Source organism: Diceros bicornis, chromosome 15 (genome assembly GCF_020826845.1).
Source record: "Diceros bicornis minor isolate mBicDic1 chromosome 15, mDicBic1.mat.cur, whole genome shotgun sequence".
NCBI lineage: Eukaryota > Metazoa > Chordata > Mammalia > Perissodactyla > Rhinocerotidae > Diceros > Diceros bicornis.
The window spans coordinates 24021151-24036163 of record NC_080754.1 but is presented as its reverse complement, the minus strand read 5'-3'; the positions used below and the strand labels follow the sequence as shown (position 1 = coordinate 24036163).

The window sequence follows — 15013 nt, the reverse complement described above, 5'->3', positions numbered from 1 at the left end:
TCGGGCTGTCTTGTTTGAGCTGGGATCCAAGGCTTTGAAGGCTTAAGTGGATTAAAGTAAATTAGCAATGTCCTTAAGCCTACAAAACGCGCGTACACCCTCAGACTTCTGATGGCTCCCGGAGCGCTGGTGGCTGTCACTAAAGGGAAGGATCAAGTAGGGGACAGAGGAGCTGGATTCTGGAGGCTGTGCTCCTCACCTTGGGGGCCCCTGTGGCAGCTCCTAATGAACCATTTCCTCTCAGGGGCTTTGCCGGGGGCGCTATTGGCCTGGCTGATTCTGGGGGCAGGGACGATGGAGGGAGAGCAGCCAGGCTGCTCTGTACCGGAGCAAATTGGGCAGGGCGGGGCAGGTGGGTGGAGAGGTGGAAGAGGTGTTCCTTGAGTGCCTGGCTTCCTTGACCCCATTTTTAATGTTCAGGTGTGAATTACTTGAATGAAACTGACCTCCCACCCACCCTCTTGCAGAATGAAGGAATGAGGCTCAGACTGGCACAGGTGGTGGACGTAGAGGGACGAAGGAGTTCCCTTAGCCCTGGGCAAGCGGAGCTGGTCTGTTATCCTGGACCGACAGCCCTGGGGAGTGGCATCGTCTCTGCTTTGCCTCTCCAGCCCTCCTGGCCTCCCCTCAGCTCACCCGCTTCCTCCTTCTGACAGCTTTGGGTTTTCCTGTGCGTTCACCCAACTTTTATTGGGTCCTGCTTGATGTGAGGCTCAGAGCGGGACACTGTGGGGCCTCAGAGGGAACCAGTTCCTTTGAGTACTCAAGTATCTCTTGTTCCTTAAACGTTGCTCCCATTGGTCCCCCAGCACAGTTGGTCCTGTGCCAGGACTGGTCCTCAGGCGTCTCTACGCCCTTTAGCACTGCTGAGCGCACACTAGGGCCTCAGTTCATGCTGGGTTATGCTGTGTCCAGAGAAGTCGCCATAATCCAGCTCAGCACCAACCCCCAGCCCCCGGGGTCCCCTCAGATGTTACAGTTTTTTTCTGACTGAGCAGCCAGCTTCCAACCCTATAGCTGTGAGTTTCTCTCTCCCCTGACACCTGAGTGATCTGTGAATAACCCCTAAATGCCCCCGAGGAGCTGCCAGATGCAGAATCTGACAGATGGTCTTCTGTTTGGTAAGGTGACATTTTCTCCTATGGGTTTCTTTAAAGGGGGCCCACCTGTGTTTCTCTTTGGCCCGCAAGTTATTCCTGTTGCTACAGCACTACCTTTCTAGGCGGCAGAGAGAGGCCAGTATGGAGTTAACCCTGGCAGTGGTTAATCCACAATGTGAGTAATCGAATTGACTATAATTAAAATCACAGGCGCGTCATGGAGAATGTCATTTTTCTCTTAAAGTCGCCGTCCGAATCCTTCGCTGCACACGGAGATCGGAACGTGCTCGGTGTTTTAAAGACAGCCTTCCCTCTGGTCCTCTTTGCCTGTTTAATAAGAGGAGGCGGGCGCCCTTCCCAAGCCGGCTCCCCCAGGATCACCGTGCTGCGCCCGCCGGCCTCTCTTTCCCCCCGCCCTTGTCAGTCCCTTCAGGGCTGGGGGAGAGGGACAGAAACTGGAAGGGGCCACCGCCCTCCACTCCCCCCCACTTCCCATTGTACCCCGGCTCCTGCCCTGCTTCCTCTTCCTCTCCCCTCTCCCCAAGAAAGGGCCTGACTGAAGACTGAGCCCAGGAGCCCCCAGATGGAGTTTCTCCTGGTTTGCCGCAGACCAGTCATGCCGCGTCTCCCCCTGTTCAGCTGCCTGCATCTGGAATACTCCTGTTGGAAGGGAACAAGGGAATTAAAGTATGACCTGGTTGCTGCTGTTGGGGAGCACCCAGTCTCATGGGGACAGGCAAACTCCTCACGCTCCCTGTGCTGCCCCCCCCACCACAGAAAATAGACTTGAGCACATTCAGAGTGACAAAAACCTACAATGTGAATGGAACAGAAAGGGTAGAGAGAATGTGGAACAAAATAAGATCAGGGTGGAGAGGTAATAATCCAGGAAGGCTTCCTGGAGGAGGAAGACCCTTGGCTTAGTCTCTAAGGTAGTATCGTGTCCTACCAGGATTTTTGAGAGTGGCCCTGAGGTCAGCTAAAAACCCAGCCTACCCAACTCCAGATCCACTTCTTATGCCGATCCAATCCAATGCCCAAATGCCATTACAACTTCCTGATAATCCTTTCCAACCTATAGTCACCTGCTGAGGGCAGAAGCTGACCCAAGGTGTTTGCTTCATTTTGCTGCAGAATTTCTTTCTTCTTCTTTTTAATCGTGCATATCACAGTTTTCTGAAAAACATCCAACTCGCAAAACCTCCAGTTCTCCAGGGAGCGATTAAGTGTTTGCATGTCGTGCAGAAATGAAGGGCTGCTTTTACTCTGTAGTGGAGGGATAATGAGCAATGATTTGTTTCCCTTGGATTACACACACACACCCACACACATGCACACACACACACACACACACACTCTCCTCTGGGCCTTCTATGAGCCAGTCGCTAATGCACTATGGGGAGAAAGCACAGCCCCACATCCTTACCGCCGTTGGCATGAAAGTTCCTATGCCCCACCACTCTCTCGTCACTGGTCAGTTCCCTCCCGTCCATGAGGCAGGGCCTGAGGGAGAGCTATTAGGGGCTGTGGACCAAGATGGGAGAAGTGGGTCTCTAGGGGGAGGGAAAGTCATCTGGGCACTGTTCCCCAGGTATCCCCTCCCCAGACCACTACCCATCCATCCAGAGGGCTGTGAGATCTGTCTGCCCTCCCAATCCCCATGAAAGGCTTTGGCCTTGTCTGGGAAGATCCTTCCTTGGGGACAGGGATGGACACTGACCACCCACCCTCTGTTTCTCCCACCTCCATGGAGCCTTGTCTGAAAACTCGATTCTTGTAGAGATGGGAGTTGAGGATTATTCATACATTCATTCAAATACTTCCAGGTGCTGAGCAGAGCCTAGAGATCCAAGAACCAAGATCTTACTTGTCCCCCAGGGCAAACCACTGGGCTCGACACCCAGCAAAATGGGGGCTTTGATGGTAGTGAAGTAGAAGTCTGTAGGAGCCCCTCAGCCTGGCTTGGGGGAGTCAGAGAAGGCTTCTTAGAGGAGGCAGGGTGGAGATGGAGGTGACCAGGAACTATTCCATGGAGAGAGAACAGAAGTGCAAAGGTTTGCGGGCTCTTGTGGGATAGATCTGACAAAGTGCACAGTGTCCTAGTTTAGTGTGGCTGGGGTGGAGAGTTTGAGGGGGGATGTAAAGGTGAAGCAGCAATCTTCCAGTGGATCACTAAATAATTAATGTGCCAGGCATTCGGCTTGGGAGGACAGTGGGTCCAGAACCCGAAGGACTTCACAGGAGTTGCGACTTTTCCTGGGGGCAACTGGGAGCTATTTAAGGGCTCTAGCTGGAAAGTGACATAACCAGATTTGCATTTTAGAAAGATCACTCTGGTTGCCTTGTGGGAAGTGGACTGGAGGAGGAGGAGTAGAAGCCAGGCCAGTTAGGATGCTGTCAGCACCAGTGCAGGAAAGGGATGATGGTAGCTTGGACGGGGGATGGGGTGCAGAGGGCAAGAGGGGTGGACTTCAGAAACAATGTGGAGGTAGAACAGACGGGATTTGCCACTGTGGCTGGTCTGGGGGAGTCAAGGATGATTACGGGTTTCCCTTTGGGCAGCTAGGGGGTGGGTGGGGCCCTTCTCTGAGCTAGGGAACACAGCGGGAACAGTGACAACACTCCCACTGCCAGTGGGCAGGTGGCACCCAGGTCTCCATGGCGCCCCCTGCCTCTTCCATACTCGGGTCTGATGCTGGCACATCTGGGAGACTCTGGTCCAATAGTAACGGAGTGGTTGTCTCTTCTTCCACCAGATCTGAAGCCATGGGTCTCTAATTTCACCTTCCCTGGAGCCCGAGATTTCTCCCAGCTCGCTCTGGATCCCTCCAGGAACCAGCTCATCGTGGGAGCTAGGTAATGAGGTGCAGGAGGGTTGGGGCCAGGAGTAGGGGTGCTTTGAATTGGGTGGAGGGAACATTACTGGGGACGAGCCCACCTGGGGCAGACCCTCATCCCGGGCCCCTGTTCCTCTCTGCCAAGCCTTCTCTATGTCTGAATGGCTGTCCCCCAGAGGGGGAAGCATTTCAGGGGAGGGGGAGGGGGGAAGTGACCTCTAGGCCTCCAGATCTCAGCAAGCCACACCCCTTAGTGGCTGGCAGTTATTGAGAGCAGGAACACCTAGGCACTAGCCACCTCCTACCCCTGTCCCTGCCATGCTGCCAGGACCTGCCTAGTTGGCGTCCTCTTAGGAGCTCCATGCAGAGAAGTGCCCAGGAGCCCCCTGCTGGCCGGCTGTCCACCTGCACCTGGGACTTAGGACACCGGCCTCATGCTTCTTTTACGAAGGACCTCACTTCCCTGTTGCCTGGTCTCCGTTAGCCCCACTGTCCTGGTCCAGCACTCACAGGATAATATGCTCTCGGGAGGACTTGTGGAGACTTTATGGGGTGGAGTAGGTGGAGATGATTCTCACAAAATCATAGACCGTCAGCTCTGGTGGGAAAGAGAGCTTAGAGATGGTTGACTCCAGTTGTCCCTGGCCCAGCAGCACCAGCAGCGTCTGGGAACTTGTTCGAAATGCAAGTTCTTGGGCTCCACCCCAGACCTTCTGAGAAAGGCTGGGAGTGGAGCCCTGCGACCTGCATTTTAGCAAGCCCTCCAGGTAAGCAGGATGCACTGCTGGTCTAATCCAACTCCCTCAATTTAAACATGAAGGGGCAGGGGACAGGAGAGGGGAAAGTGACCTTCCCAAAGCCACATAGCAAGATGACAACAGAGTATGGGGACAAGAACCCAGGTCTCCCAACCCCAGGGCTAGAGTTTTGTCTGCCAGTCCGTGTTATCCCCTCCGACTGCACTGGTGTTGTTCAGCAGCTCTCCACCCCAGAGGTCCTGATTCAGCAGGTCTGGGTATGGGGGAGGGTGGCCCCTGGGATGGGCACCTCCAGGCTACACTATGTCGCTGACCATCCCTGACCTCTGGGCTGTCCTGAGTGTCCCACCCCCTCATTTGCCATAGGAAAAGGCCAGGGCTCTGGCCTAGGACCAGATGGGCTGTGTTCTTGTCCTGGGTGATCTTGACCCGCGAGCCTCAGTTTCCCCATCTGTAAAGTCGGGGTTGCAGTCTCTGTGCTGCCAACCTGACAGGGCTCTTAGCAAGCTGGGGCTGAACACATGTTCTTTTTCTTTTTCTATTTTGAAATTAATGAATTATTTTGCATTGGTGAGATGTGTTATGGTATAACACTCAGAAGGTACAAAAGAGTATACGGGGCCACCCCCACCACCAAGCAGGACCCCTCCCTGGAGGCATGCCCTGCGGTGAGTTTGTGTGTCCTCCCAGAGGGAGTCTGTACATAGGCAAGTATACAAGAGTGTGGACTTTATTTTCCCAGCAAAGAGAATAATTATTTTACTTCTTATTTGGAGATAATCAGAGATTTACATGCAGTTGTCAGAAATAATACAGAGAGATCCTGTCTGTACGCCCTTCACTCAGTCTTCCCCAATGGTAACATCTTGCACGAGGATAGTACAAGATTGCAATCAGGAGGCTGACACTGGCAGAGTCCTTCCCCCTTCCTCAGACCCCACCCGTTTCACACATGCACTTGTTAAACTCCTGATGCCTCTCTCTGAAGCCTGTGGGAGCATTTTGAAAGCTGTCGTTCATTCTGCGCCTGCCATGTGTCAAGCACTCTGTTATGTACCAGATTGTAGTAAAGCATTTAAAACACATAGTGAATCAGGCGTGTAATAAACCGTCCAATTTTCACAATCACCCAGCAAGTGGATTTTGTGATTGTCCTCATTGTGTGGACCAAGAAACTGGAGCTCAGAAGGGTTAAGTGAGCTGCCTGAGGTCCCACTGCTCTTTCCATCCCCTCCTTCCCCCACATGGAGCGGGGGAAGCACACCTTTTCCTGGGTCCCCTGAGCCTGGCTCTGCCCTCAGAGAACAGGCGGACAGTCAGCTGTGGGCTTGGTCCCTATACCCCGACAGCAAACGAAGTGGGTCCTCCTCTTTTTTCTTCTCCCCCTTTCTCTCAGTCACTTTCCTTCCTCCTTCTCTTCTGCCTGACATTTTTTTCCCCTTCTTTCCCACCCCCTGGGCCTCTAGAATTCAGGCTGGGGAGATTTTTTATTCAGTTATACCCTGCCTTGTTCCCTAAGGGATTTAGGGCGGGTCAGGCTACAGAGATCCCTCTCTGTTCTCATCTCCCAGAAGAATAGACTGCGATGTTGTGATGAATGGTTTTTGATGGGATAAAAATGAATAAAATGATGCAATGTTTCCCCTAATTTTTTAAAGCTATGAGCAGATGCCTGTGTTACCTGAGCAGACAGCTGGGGCAGAGCCTAGAACATAAACCGGAGACCGTCTGTCCCTAGGCCAGGAGGGTAGGGGTGGGGAAACCCTACTAGAGCGCTAGGGAGGGGCAAGGCAGGGCAGGGGGCTGGGGAGGGACAGCAGAGGCCTGGAGCCAAGGTCACTGGTGAGGCTGCCCAGCCCTGGGAGCAAAGAAGCTAAGTGAGGCCTGGGCCTGGAGCCAGAGCTGGGGGAGAGAAGTCACCGTCTGAGGTGTCTCCTTCAGGCCTGGATTCATCCAGCAGGGCCTCTCCTCTTTCTGGCCCACTCTACAAGCTTTCCCTTCATTTCTTTTCTCAGCACAGCTGAGGTAGGTCAGAACTTTCTAAAGCAGTTTTTCCCCAAAACTTCAGGAACCAAAAGAAGAATGGCCAAAAGAAGATGTAAGAAGGAAAGAAAATTCTTAGGGAAAACCAAGACTTTACATCTGCTTGACATTAATAGAGCCTTTTAACGTGCATCACACCATTCCCCTGTCTCCACGCCCTGTGAAATAAGACAGGCATGGGTTTCTTCATTTTACAGATGCAGACACTGAGGCTCTCAGAAGGCCCCCAGCAAGTGGCTGAGCTGTAATTCTCCCTGTCTCTGGTGCAGGCTCTACTCTGTGAACCTGCGCTTTCATGTGGCACTCTGACCCAGTGGTTCTGCCACCCTCCGAGTCCATGCATAGTGGCCTTGTGGCTCCAGGGTCCAGGCAAAGCAATGTCAGCAGTGCCTGACACTGTGAGTGGCCGATATTCATAGTAGTAGTATCATCATCATTATTATTATTTAAGAGGCATTTTTAAATTAAGACTTTATTATTAGAGCAGTGTTAGGTTCACAGCAAACTTGATGGGAAGATACAGAGATTTCCCATAAACTCCCTGCCCCTACACATGCATAGCCTCCCTCCACCATCAACATCCCTCACCTGAGTGGTACATTTGTGACAACTGATGAACTTACATTGACACATCATTATCACCCAAAGTCTATAGTTTACATTAGGGTTCACTCTTGTTGGTATATATTCTGTGGATTTGGATAAATGTATAATGACATGTATCCACCATTACATTATCTTACAGAATAATTTCGTTGCCCTGAAAATCCTCTGTGCTCCACCTAATCATCCCTCCCTCCCCGCCCCATCCCCTGGCAACCACTGATGCTTTTACTGTCTCCATAGTTTTGCCTTTTCCAGAACGTCATATAATTGGAATCATATAGTCTGTAGCCTTTTCAAATTGGCTTCTTTGACTTAGTAATATGCATTTAAGCTTCCTCCTTGTCTTCTCATGGCTTGACAGCTCATTTCTTTTTAACTCTGATTAATATTCATTATCTTGGATGTACCACAGTTTATGTATCCGTTGACCTATTGAAAGATATCTTGGTTGCTTCCAAGTTTTGGCAATTATGAATAAAGTTGCTATAAACATTTGTGCGCAGGTTTTTGTGTGGACATAAGCTTCATTATATAAGGTTTTTGAGCATCAGGCTGATATGATGAAAATGGTGTTTGAGGAAGATGAGTCTGGCAGCCTGTGCAGGCTGGACAGTAGAGGAGAGGAATCGTGAGTTGGCAGAGGGGCAATTTTGGCAAGAGGAGGCAGGGTGGTTCAGGGAGATGGCCGTGGAAAGGTCATATCCAGAGTCATTGAATACAGGAGGGACTGCAGGAGATGAGAAAGCAGACAGGACTCCAGGGCCCTTAGGTGTGGAGCCAGGAGGGACGGCTGGCCTGTTTGTGGAGAGTGGTTCAGGGTGGTAGGTGACGGATGGAGGAAGATGGCCTGTCTCGGTCCCCGCAAGAGCTCCATGAGGCTTTAAGTAGAACAGAAATGGGCTCCATGGCTGGGAAAGGTGGTGGGCAGGGTTCCTTCTGGGCCTGCCAGGATGTAAAGGGAGCAGGACTTCTGGGCTTCCAGAGTTGACAAGTCTGGGTTTTAATCCCAGCTCCTTCACTTCCTATCTCTCTGACTTGGGCCATTTACCCAACCTGTTTCCTCATCTGTAAAATGGAGTTCTTTCTCTCTACTCCTGGGGTTGCTGTGAGGATTAATGAGCTAATGGAGATAAAGCCCTCCCTGGGGGCCCGCCCACCGTAGGCTGTCTGCCGTCGGCACCCAGTTCTGGCACCCATGAGGCAGGAGCCAGGAAGCTGCTTCCTGGGGACCTGCCGGCAGAACCAGCTTGACTGACGATTTCCATTTCTGTTTTCACAGGAACTACCTCTTCAGACTCAGCCTTGCCAATGTCTCCCTCCTTCAGGTACATTTGCTTCCCTTCCTTTCCCCTTCCTGTAATTTCCGTGGTATTTGGGAGCTGAGCTGGCAGCACAAGAAGCAAGATTCAGAATTCAGCCCCTAGGGTTGAAGTGGGAGCCCCAAGCTCTTTGCACTGGCCGTGGACTCACAGTGGCCATCGAGGCAACTGCTGGGAAGATGGTTGGAAGAGGGAGTGCGGCCACGTAAATGTGGAGGCACACACAGGGCTCCCGCACTGTGCAGAGGTGCTGCTGAGGAGGGAGAAAAAGAGCACCAGAGCGCGGGTGACCCGCTGTCCCTGTTTGCCTGGGACCGAGGGGTCCCGGGATGCAGGACTTTCAGTGCTAAAACTGGGACAGGACTGAGCAAACTGGAACGGTTGGCCATTCTAAGTCCAGCGCCTAAATCCATAGGAGGGTCTCTGAGTTTGGGCCTTAAGGGCAAGGGTGTCCCTGGTTCCTTTCTCAGCCTGCCCTATGTGATCCCGTCTATCTCAGCATTTTCACTGAGCTGATTGATTTATTATCTGCTGGTGAGAAGGACTCCCTAAGTGTAATTCCCTAAGTGCTCTGGGAGGCATTTTAATGGGACTCCTTGATCCAGAACATTTATCCCAGATTGAGAAACAGATGCCAAACCATCTCTGCAGAGGCTGAACATTCTAGGGAAAGGAAGGTCATCTCTTCTTCAATGAGGGGAGAGCCTCAGTTCTTGTGTCTAGGGAGCTTGCTGGTCTCCCAGTGATCAAGCATTCATTGAGCACTTACTGTGTACCAGAACTGAGCAGGGGGTGGAGGGGCTATGAGACAAGCAGAGTCTCCGACCTCCGAAGCTCACAGTACTGCGTAGCCAGGAAGAGATGATGGGTGATCGTATAACCTAATTACAGAACGTACAGGGAGTTAGTCTGGTACTGGGCTGTTTGGTATAGGGTTTCACTATGAAGGGCAGTGGGAGAAGGGGAGACCTCCTTGGTGAGCTGATGTACATTCCAGTCTGGCTTCTTCTAGCTGCACCTGGGTCTACACCCCCAGGGGCCATTGCAGCTGGTTGCCAGAGGGGAAGTATAAGGGAGCAGAAAAGGCATGACCATCAGAAGGGAGGCAGGCGGAACCAGGGCAAATTGAAAGGAAATGCCATTCATCCATTTATCACTCCTTCCATCCTACTGTCCATACTCCTACCAGCCAACCTGCCATCCATCCATCCACCCACCCACACAATAAACATTTATTGATTACCTACTAAAGGCCAGGTCCAGTCCTAGGCATGGTACTAGGCATTTGAGATCCACAGGTGAATCAGGCTGTCCCTTGCCTCAAGGAACAAGCACATAAGAGATCACAAATGATTCCCTTTCCTGGGTGGGAACAGTGTGACATGTTCCTGGGGCCTGCGCTGGAGCAAGGCGGAGGAAGTCCCCAGAGGCAGCATCCCATGGCCTGCCAGCTCAGTCACGAGCAGCCCGTCCAGAGTCTAGTTTCCAATTGGTACCCACAGAAAATGAAGCCAAGATACCAAACCCAGCAGGTCAGGGCCTGGGAGCAGCCAGTGTAGAGGGGGATCAAAGTGGGTGGGAGGAAGTGGGTCCAGGGGGCCTGCCCTGAGCTCAGGTAGGTGGCTTTCTATTCGGTTCCTGTGGTCTGCAAATGAAGGTTTTCTGGGAGCGGTGAAGTGTCCAAAGAGGGGAAAGAGAGAGTGATGCACAGGAATAATGGCAGGACTGCGGGAAGCACGCAGGGAGGTGGGGCGTGGGGGTGCAGTGGTGGCCCAGAGGCATGAGGAACCCACTGGGCTCTGCAGGGTCTGCAAAGCCTTCCCAGAGAGCTGCCCTAGGGCTGGAGCTTTAAGGATGGAGGTTTGCCAGGCAGTTAGGGAGGAGGCAGAGGTGTGAAATAGTATGGAGCACCGAGGGGCCCAGTGTGGTGGGATCACAGAGTGTGAGTGGCATAAAGGTGGGAGATGAGGCCCGGGAAGAGAGAGAGGCCCATCTTCATTGCTGAGCAGAGGGGTCCATATTTTATTTTGAAGGCAATGAGGGCTCATTATAGAGTTTCAAACAGGGATGTGGCATGGACAGATTTGGTGTTTAGATCACCTGGCCCAGTGCAGAGAATCGATTAGTGGAGGAGCCAATTAGGAGACAACTGCAATAGTCCAGGTGAGTGATGGCCAGAGTGACTTAATGCAGTGGAGTGGGGATGGAGAGAAGACAGAGAAAGAGATCTTCAGGCGGCAGAATCACACAGGGTCACAGCATCACACAGCTCCAGGGAGCACCAGGCACATTGTCTTCTGTATGAAGGTGAGCCTTGGAGCCCTGGTGGGCTTATCGAAGGCTCGGACCACAGGGGTCCATCTAGGTTTCTGGCTTGCAGAGCTGGGTAGCATCACTCAGGTTGGGAATGTAGCTAGCGTGACTCTAGGCAGTGGTTCTCCTTTAGCTGCCCACTAGAATCAACAGGGGATCTTTAAAAAATACTGATGCCTGGGTCCCACTCTCAGATTCTGACTTAATTGGTCTGGGGTACAGCCAGGCACTGGGATTTTAACAGCTCCCTGGTGATTCCAATGTGCAGCCAAATGCTGCTCTAGGGTGTCAAGAGGTCTTTTCTGTAGATGATGCCCAACTTGTTTGGCTTCCCTAGACGTCCCTGACAGCTGGCCTGCAGGTCTGGGTCCCACACCTTATCAGATGTTAGGCCCCATACCTTATCCGGTGTTAGGTCCCATAACTTATCAGACGTTGGGCCCCATAGCTTATCCAATGTTGGGTCCCATATCTTATCAGATGTTGGGTCCCATACCTTATCCGATGTTAGGTCCCGTATCTTATCGGATGTTAGGACTCTCTGGCTGTTTGATGAGTCTCGGCGTCTGATTCATGCAGCTCCACGTTGATCTGGTCTCAGCCATCGGAAAAATCTTATGCCAGCCCCATAAGTCGTGCTTTGGACAGGGTCTCAGCTTCAGGGGGTTCTCTGAAGGGCCCTGCAAACCAGTCACAAGTGCAAGGAATTGGTTTTACCACCTTCCCAGAGTGTCTCTTTTGGCCTGACCTCAGGAGTTCAGACTTGATTCTCTGTGACAGAACTAAGGAGAGAAATAAATACATTTCCTGTCCATGTCCCCACCATTGGGGCTACCATGTGGCCACAGAGGGGAGAGACCGAGAGAGAAGTTGGAGTGAGCCGTCCAACATCCTCTTGACTAGGCTGCGGCAGACCTCGGCCTCTGGTCCCCTGGTCTGTTGTCTGGCCCAGTGAGAAAGCCCTGACTTTTAACTGTAAAAGCCTGACTTCAGCACACTCCGCCACTGTGCTGTTGGGGCTTCGGGTCTCCACTTACAAGCTTTCAGTCTTCAGCATCCGTTATCACAAGTGGCTCCCAGCAGCCAAGTGCTAAAATGAGCTGCATCGCTTTGCAATAAGAGGAGGCAGGGCCAAGGCCCCCCAGCCCAGCTTCCCTTAGCTCCATACTGCCCTGGGGGTATGCAGGATTGTAACTCTCCCTTACAGCCAACTGGTGCTCCCACATAGCCCCAGGGTATGATTTAACCAAATTTAAAATGCAATGCTTTATTGATAGTTTAAATAATTAACATCATCCCTTAAAGAAAAATCTAAATGCAAACAGTTTATGTACACCAGTGTCCGTTAAAAGGACTTCTAAGTACCTAAGCCCTATTAAGCAATTTATGTAAACTACTATTCCTTAAGGAATGTCGAAATATCCAGCCGCCTTCCCAATTCTCCAAGCACTGAAAGGAGGAGAGAGGCAGGTAGCAGCAGAGAGGGCAGTGTGAGTGTGTGTGTGTGTGTGTGTGTGTGTATGCACTTGCACATGCTTGCAGAGAAGGAGGGGAAGTCAAATGAGCTCACCTGTGATGGTTATTTATCAATGTAACTTAATAGACGGGTTTTGGGAAAGAAAAGGTGGCAAGCGGTCAGCAGTGCGGGGGGTAGGGGGGGTGCTGCTGTATGATGTGCTGACTTGGATTCGCAATGAGGAGCTCATGAGTGACCTTTGTCAGAGCAGTTCCAGGGCATGATGTGGCTGGAGGCCTAATTGCAATGGATTTATGATCTTGGGCTGCCAGATGTCCTCCAAGTGCAGAAAGGGAGACCATTCGCACACACACATCAGGATGCATATGGGGCTTTGTTTGGGCCTAGACAGACGGTGAGAGCGATTTCTGAGCTCTCTTCTCGCTATCTCCACATTCTCCAAGCTAGAGTCTTGGCAGCTCTAGGGTTGTTGGAAATCTAAACTCTGCTGAGGGGTGGACTCAATGCTCAGAAGATGTTTTAATGTTCAGCCATTGTCTCTGGTGTCCAGGGGAGTTGCTGAGTCTACAGAAGTTTATCCAGTTCCTGGCTGTCTCACCTGCTCTCTCCCGTAGCAGAAAACCATGCAGTTACTCTGTTACTAGAGATTGCCATTCTGGAATTTATGGGACAGTCCTAGTTTAAAGCATTATGCGAGGCAGATTGATCATACACGTCTATCTCCACTCCTTCACAAAACCCCACTAAAAGGACAGTGAGAAACTTTAAAAGGTACAGATCCACAATGACAGAGAGAACAAAACAGACATCAGTGGAGAAGAGATTAAACGCATTCTGGGGAGATGGAAAGTGGATGGAGCAATCATAATTGACTTAGCAGAGCAGAACAGTTTATAGAGGGAGATAAGGCAGAGAAGCAAGCCAGCTCCCCAGAAGGGCTCATAAATTGGGGTGTCAGGTATTGTGGAATGTGAGGATGATGTACAAGGCTAAAGGGGAGGAATGGTTGAAATTCTCTAAATTGAGAGATTGGAACCCAAGTCTCCTATTCCATCCTACACAGCACTCTGTTCCTCCATCTTACCCCTCCCCCAACAAAGGAGACTAAGACCCTTTCTCCAGAGACCCAGCTGGTGAGGGGATTGCAGGAAAGGTAAAGAGAACTAATGGGGTGTGGGACTAGAACAAACAGATCATATGAAAGTCTACTTTCTGGATGCCCCCTGCCCTACTCCCAGGCAGGAGATTGGAGGAGTCCTTGCTGGAGAAACTCAATGGCTCCAGAGACCAAACTTCTAGAATATGACATAGAGGGGTCTCCCAGTGAAAAAGGCACCTCCTCTGGCACCCTAAGAGAAGCCCACCAGTCTATAAAAGCCCTACCCATGGAGTTTAGTACCCAATTAGCTGTTTAGTACTTTACTCTTAAAGCAAACAAACAAACAAATACAGTTTTTTATGTAAAATTTGATACGCACAAAAGTAGAGAGAATAATACAATGAACGTAATGTCCTCAATAGCAACTTAAAAGCTTAACAATTACCAGCTCATGGTCAATCTTGTTTCATCTATATCCTCCACTTCTCTGCCCTGAATCATTTTGAAGCAAATCTCAGACATATCTTGCCATCATAAATATTTCAGTATGCATGTCTAAATAATAAAGATTATTTTTTATATAAAAAAGCAACCCAAAATTAACAATTTTGTATCACTAAATATCCAATCAATGTTTAAGTTTCCCCAATTGTCTTATAAAATTTTTAAGTAGTTTTCGTTGTTTGAGTCATGATCCAAATAAGGACTATACTTTACAATTTGTTGCTATGTCTTTTAAGCTCCTTCTAAACAATGTTTCCCTTCTTTCTCTCTGTGCAATTTATTTATTGAAGAAACCTATAGAGTCTCCCACAGTCTGGATTTTGCTGATTGCAATCTAGATGGTATAACTTAACATGCTCTTCTATTCCCTGTATCATCTGTAAATTGATTGTTAGATCTAAAGACTTCATTCAATTTAGATTCCAACAAGATTACTTCATAGGTGTTATTGTGTACTTTCTTTAGGAGATACTTGGTATCTGATTTTCTCTACTTTTTTGATGTTAGCAGCCACTGATGATCGTTTCCTAGATCCATTAATTCTTAGGTGTTAAAATATATTAGCTGGACTACTTCTACAAAAAGAAACTTCTATCCTCTGGTTACCCACTGATGCAGTCATATAGTAAAGTCATATAGATAAATATTGGATATGCTGTCTTTATTTACCAGTTTTCAAATAATATGCTGGTTTGCTAGTATCTGTCGATGATGATCAATTAATTTTATTCTTTTATTATTATTATCATTACAGACTCATGGCCTTAAACATTATGTGTTTCAGTCCATTGCATTGTCTTGCATGACTATCCCATCTTTTGCCAGTAGGGGGCCTCTTCAAGTTGGCCCTGGGGTCCTCTGAGTGGACCCTTGTCTTTGATTGCATCCTTGCTATTTGGTGTGACGAGGTGTTCCAGGCTCACTTGGTACATTTTCTGCCCAGACGGAATCAGCCAT

The 15013-nt window shown here is 50.2% G+C and overlaps 1 protein-coding gene across 1 annotated transcript in view; it reads left to right on the top strand.

Annotated features, from left to right (window-relative positions):
- The window catches only part of SEMA5B (semaphorin 5B), a 114538-nt gene that overhangs the window by 76470 nt on the left and 23055 nt on the right, over positions 1-15013 (top strand). Inside the window, exons 3-4 of the mRNA XM_058555924.1 lie at positions 3857-3956; positions 8624-8669. Of these exons, the coding sequence (XP_058411907.1) occupies positions 3857-3956; positions 8624-8669 (146 nt within the window). The remainder of the gene's footprint in view (positions 1-3856; positions 3957-8623; positions 8670-15013) is intronic.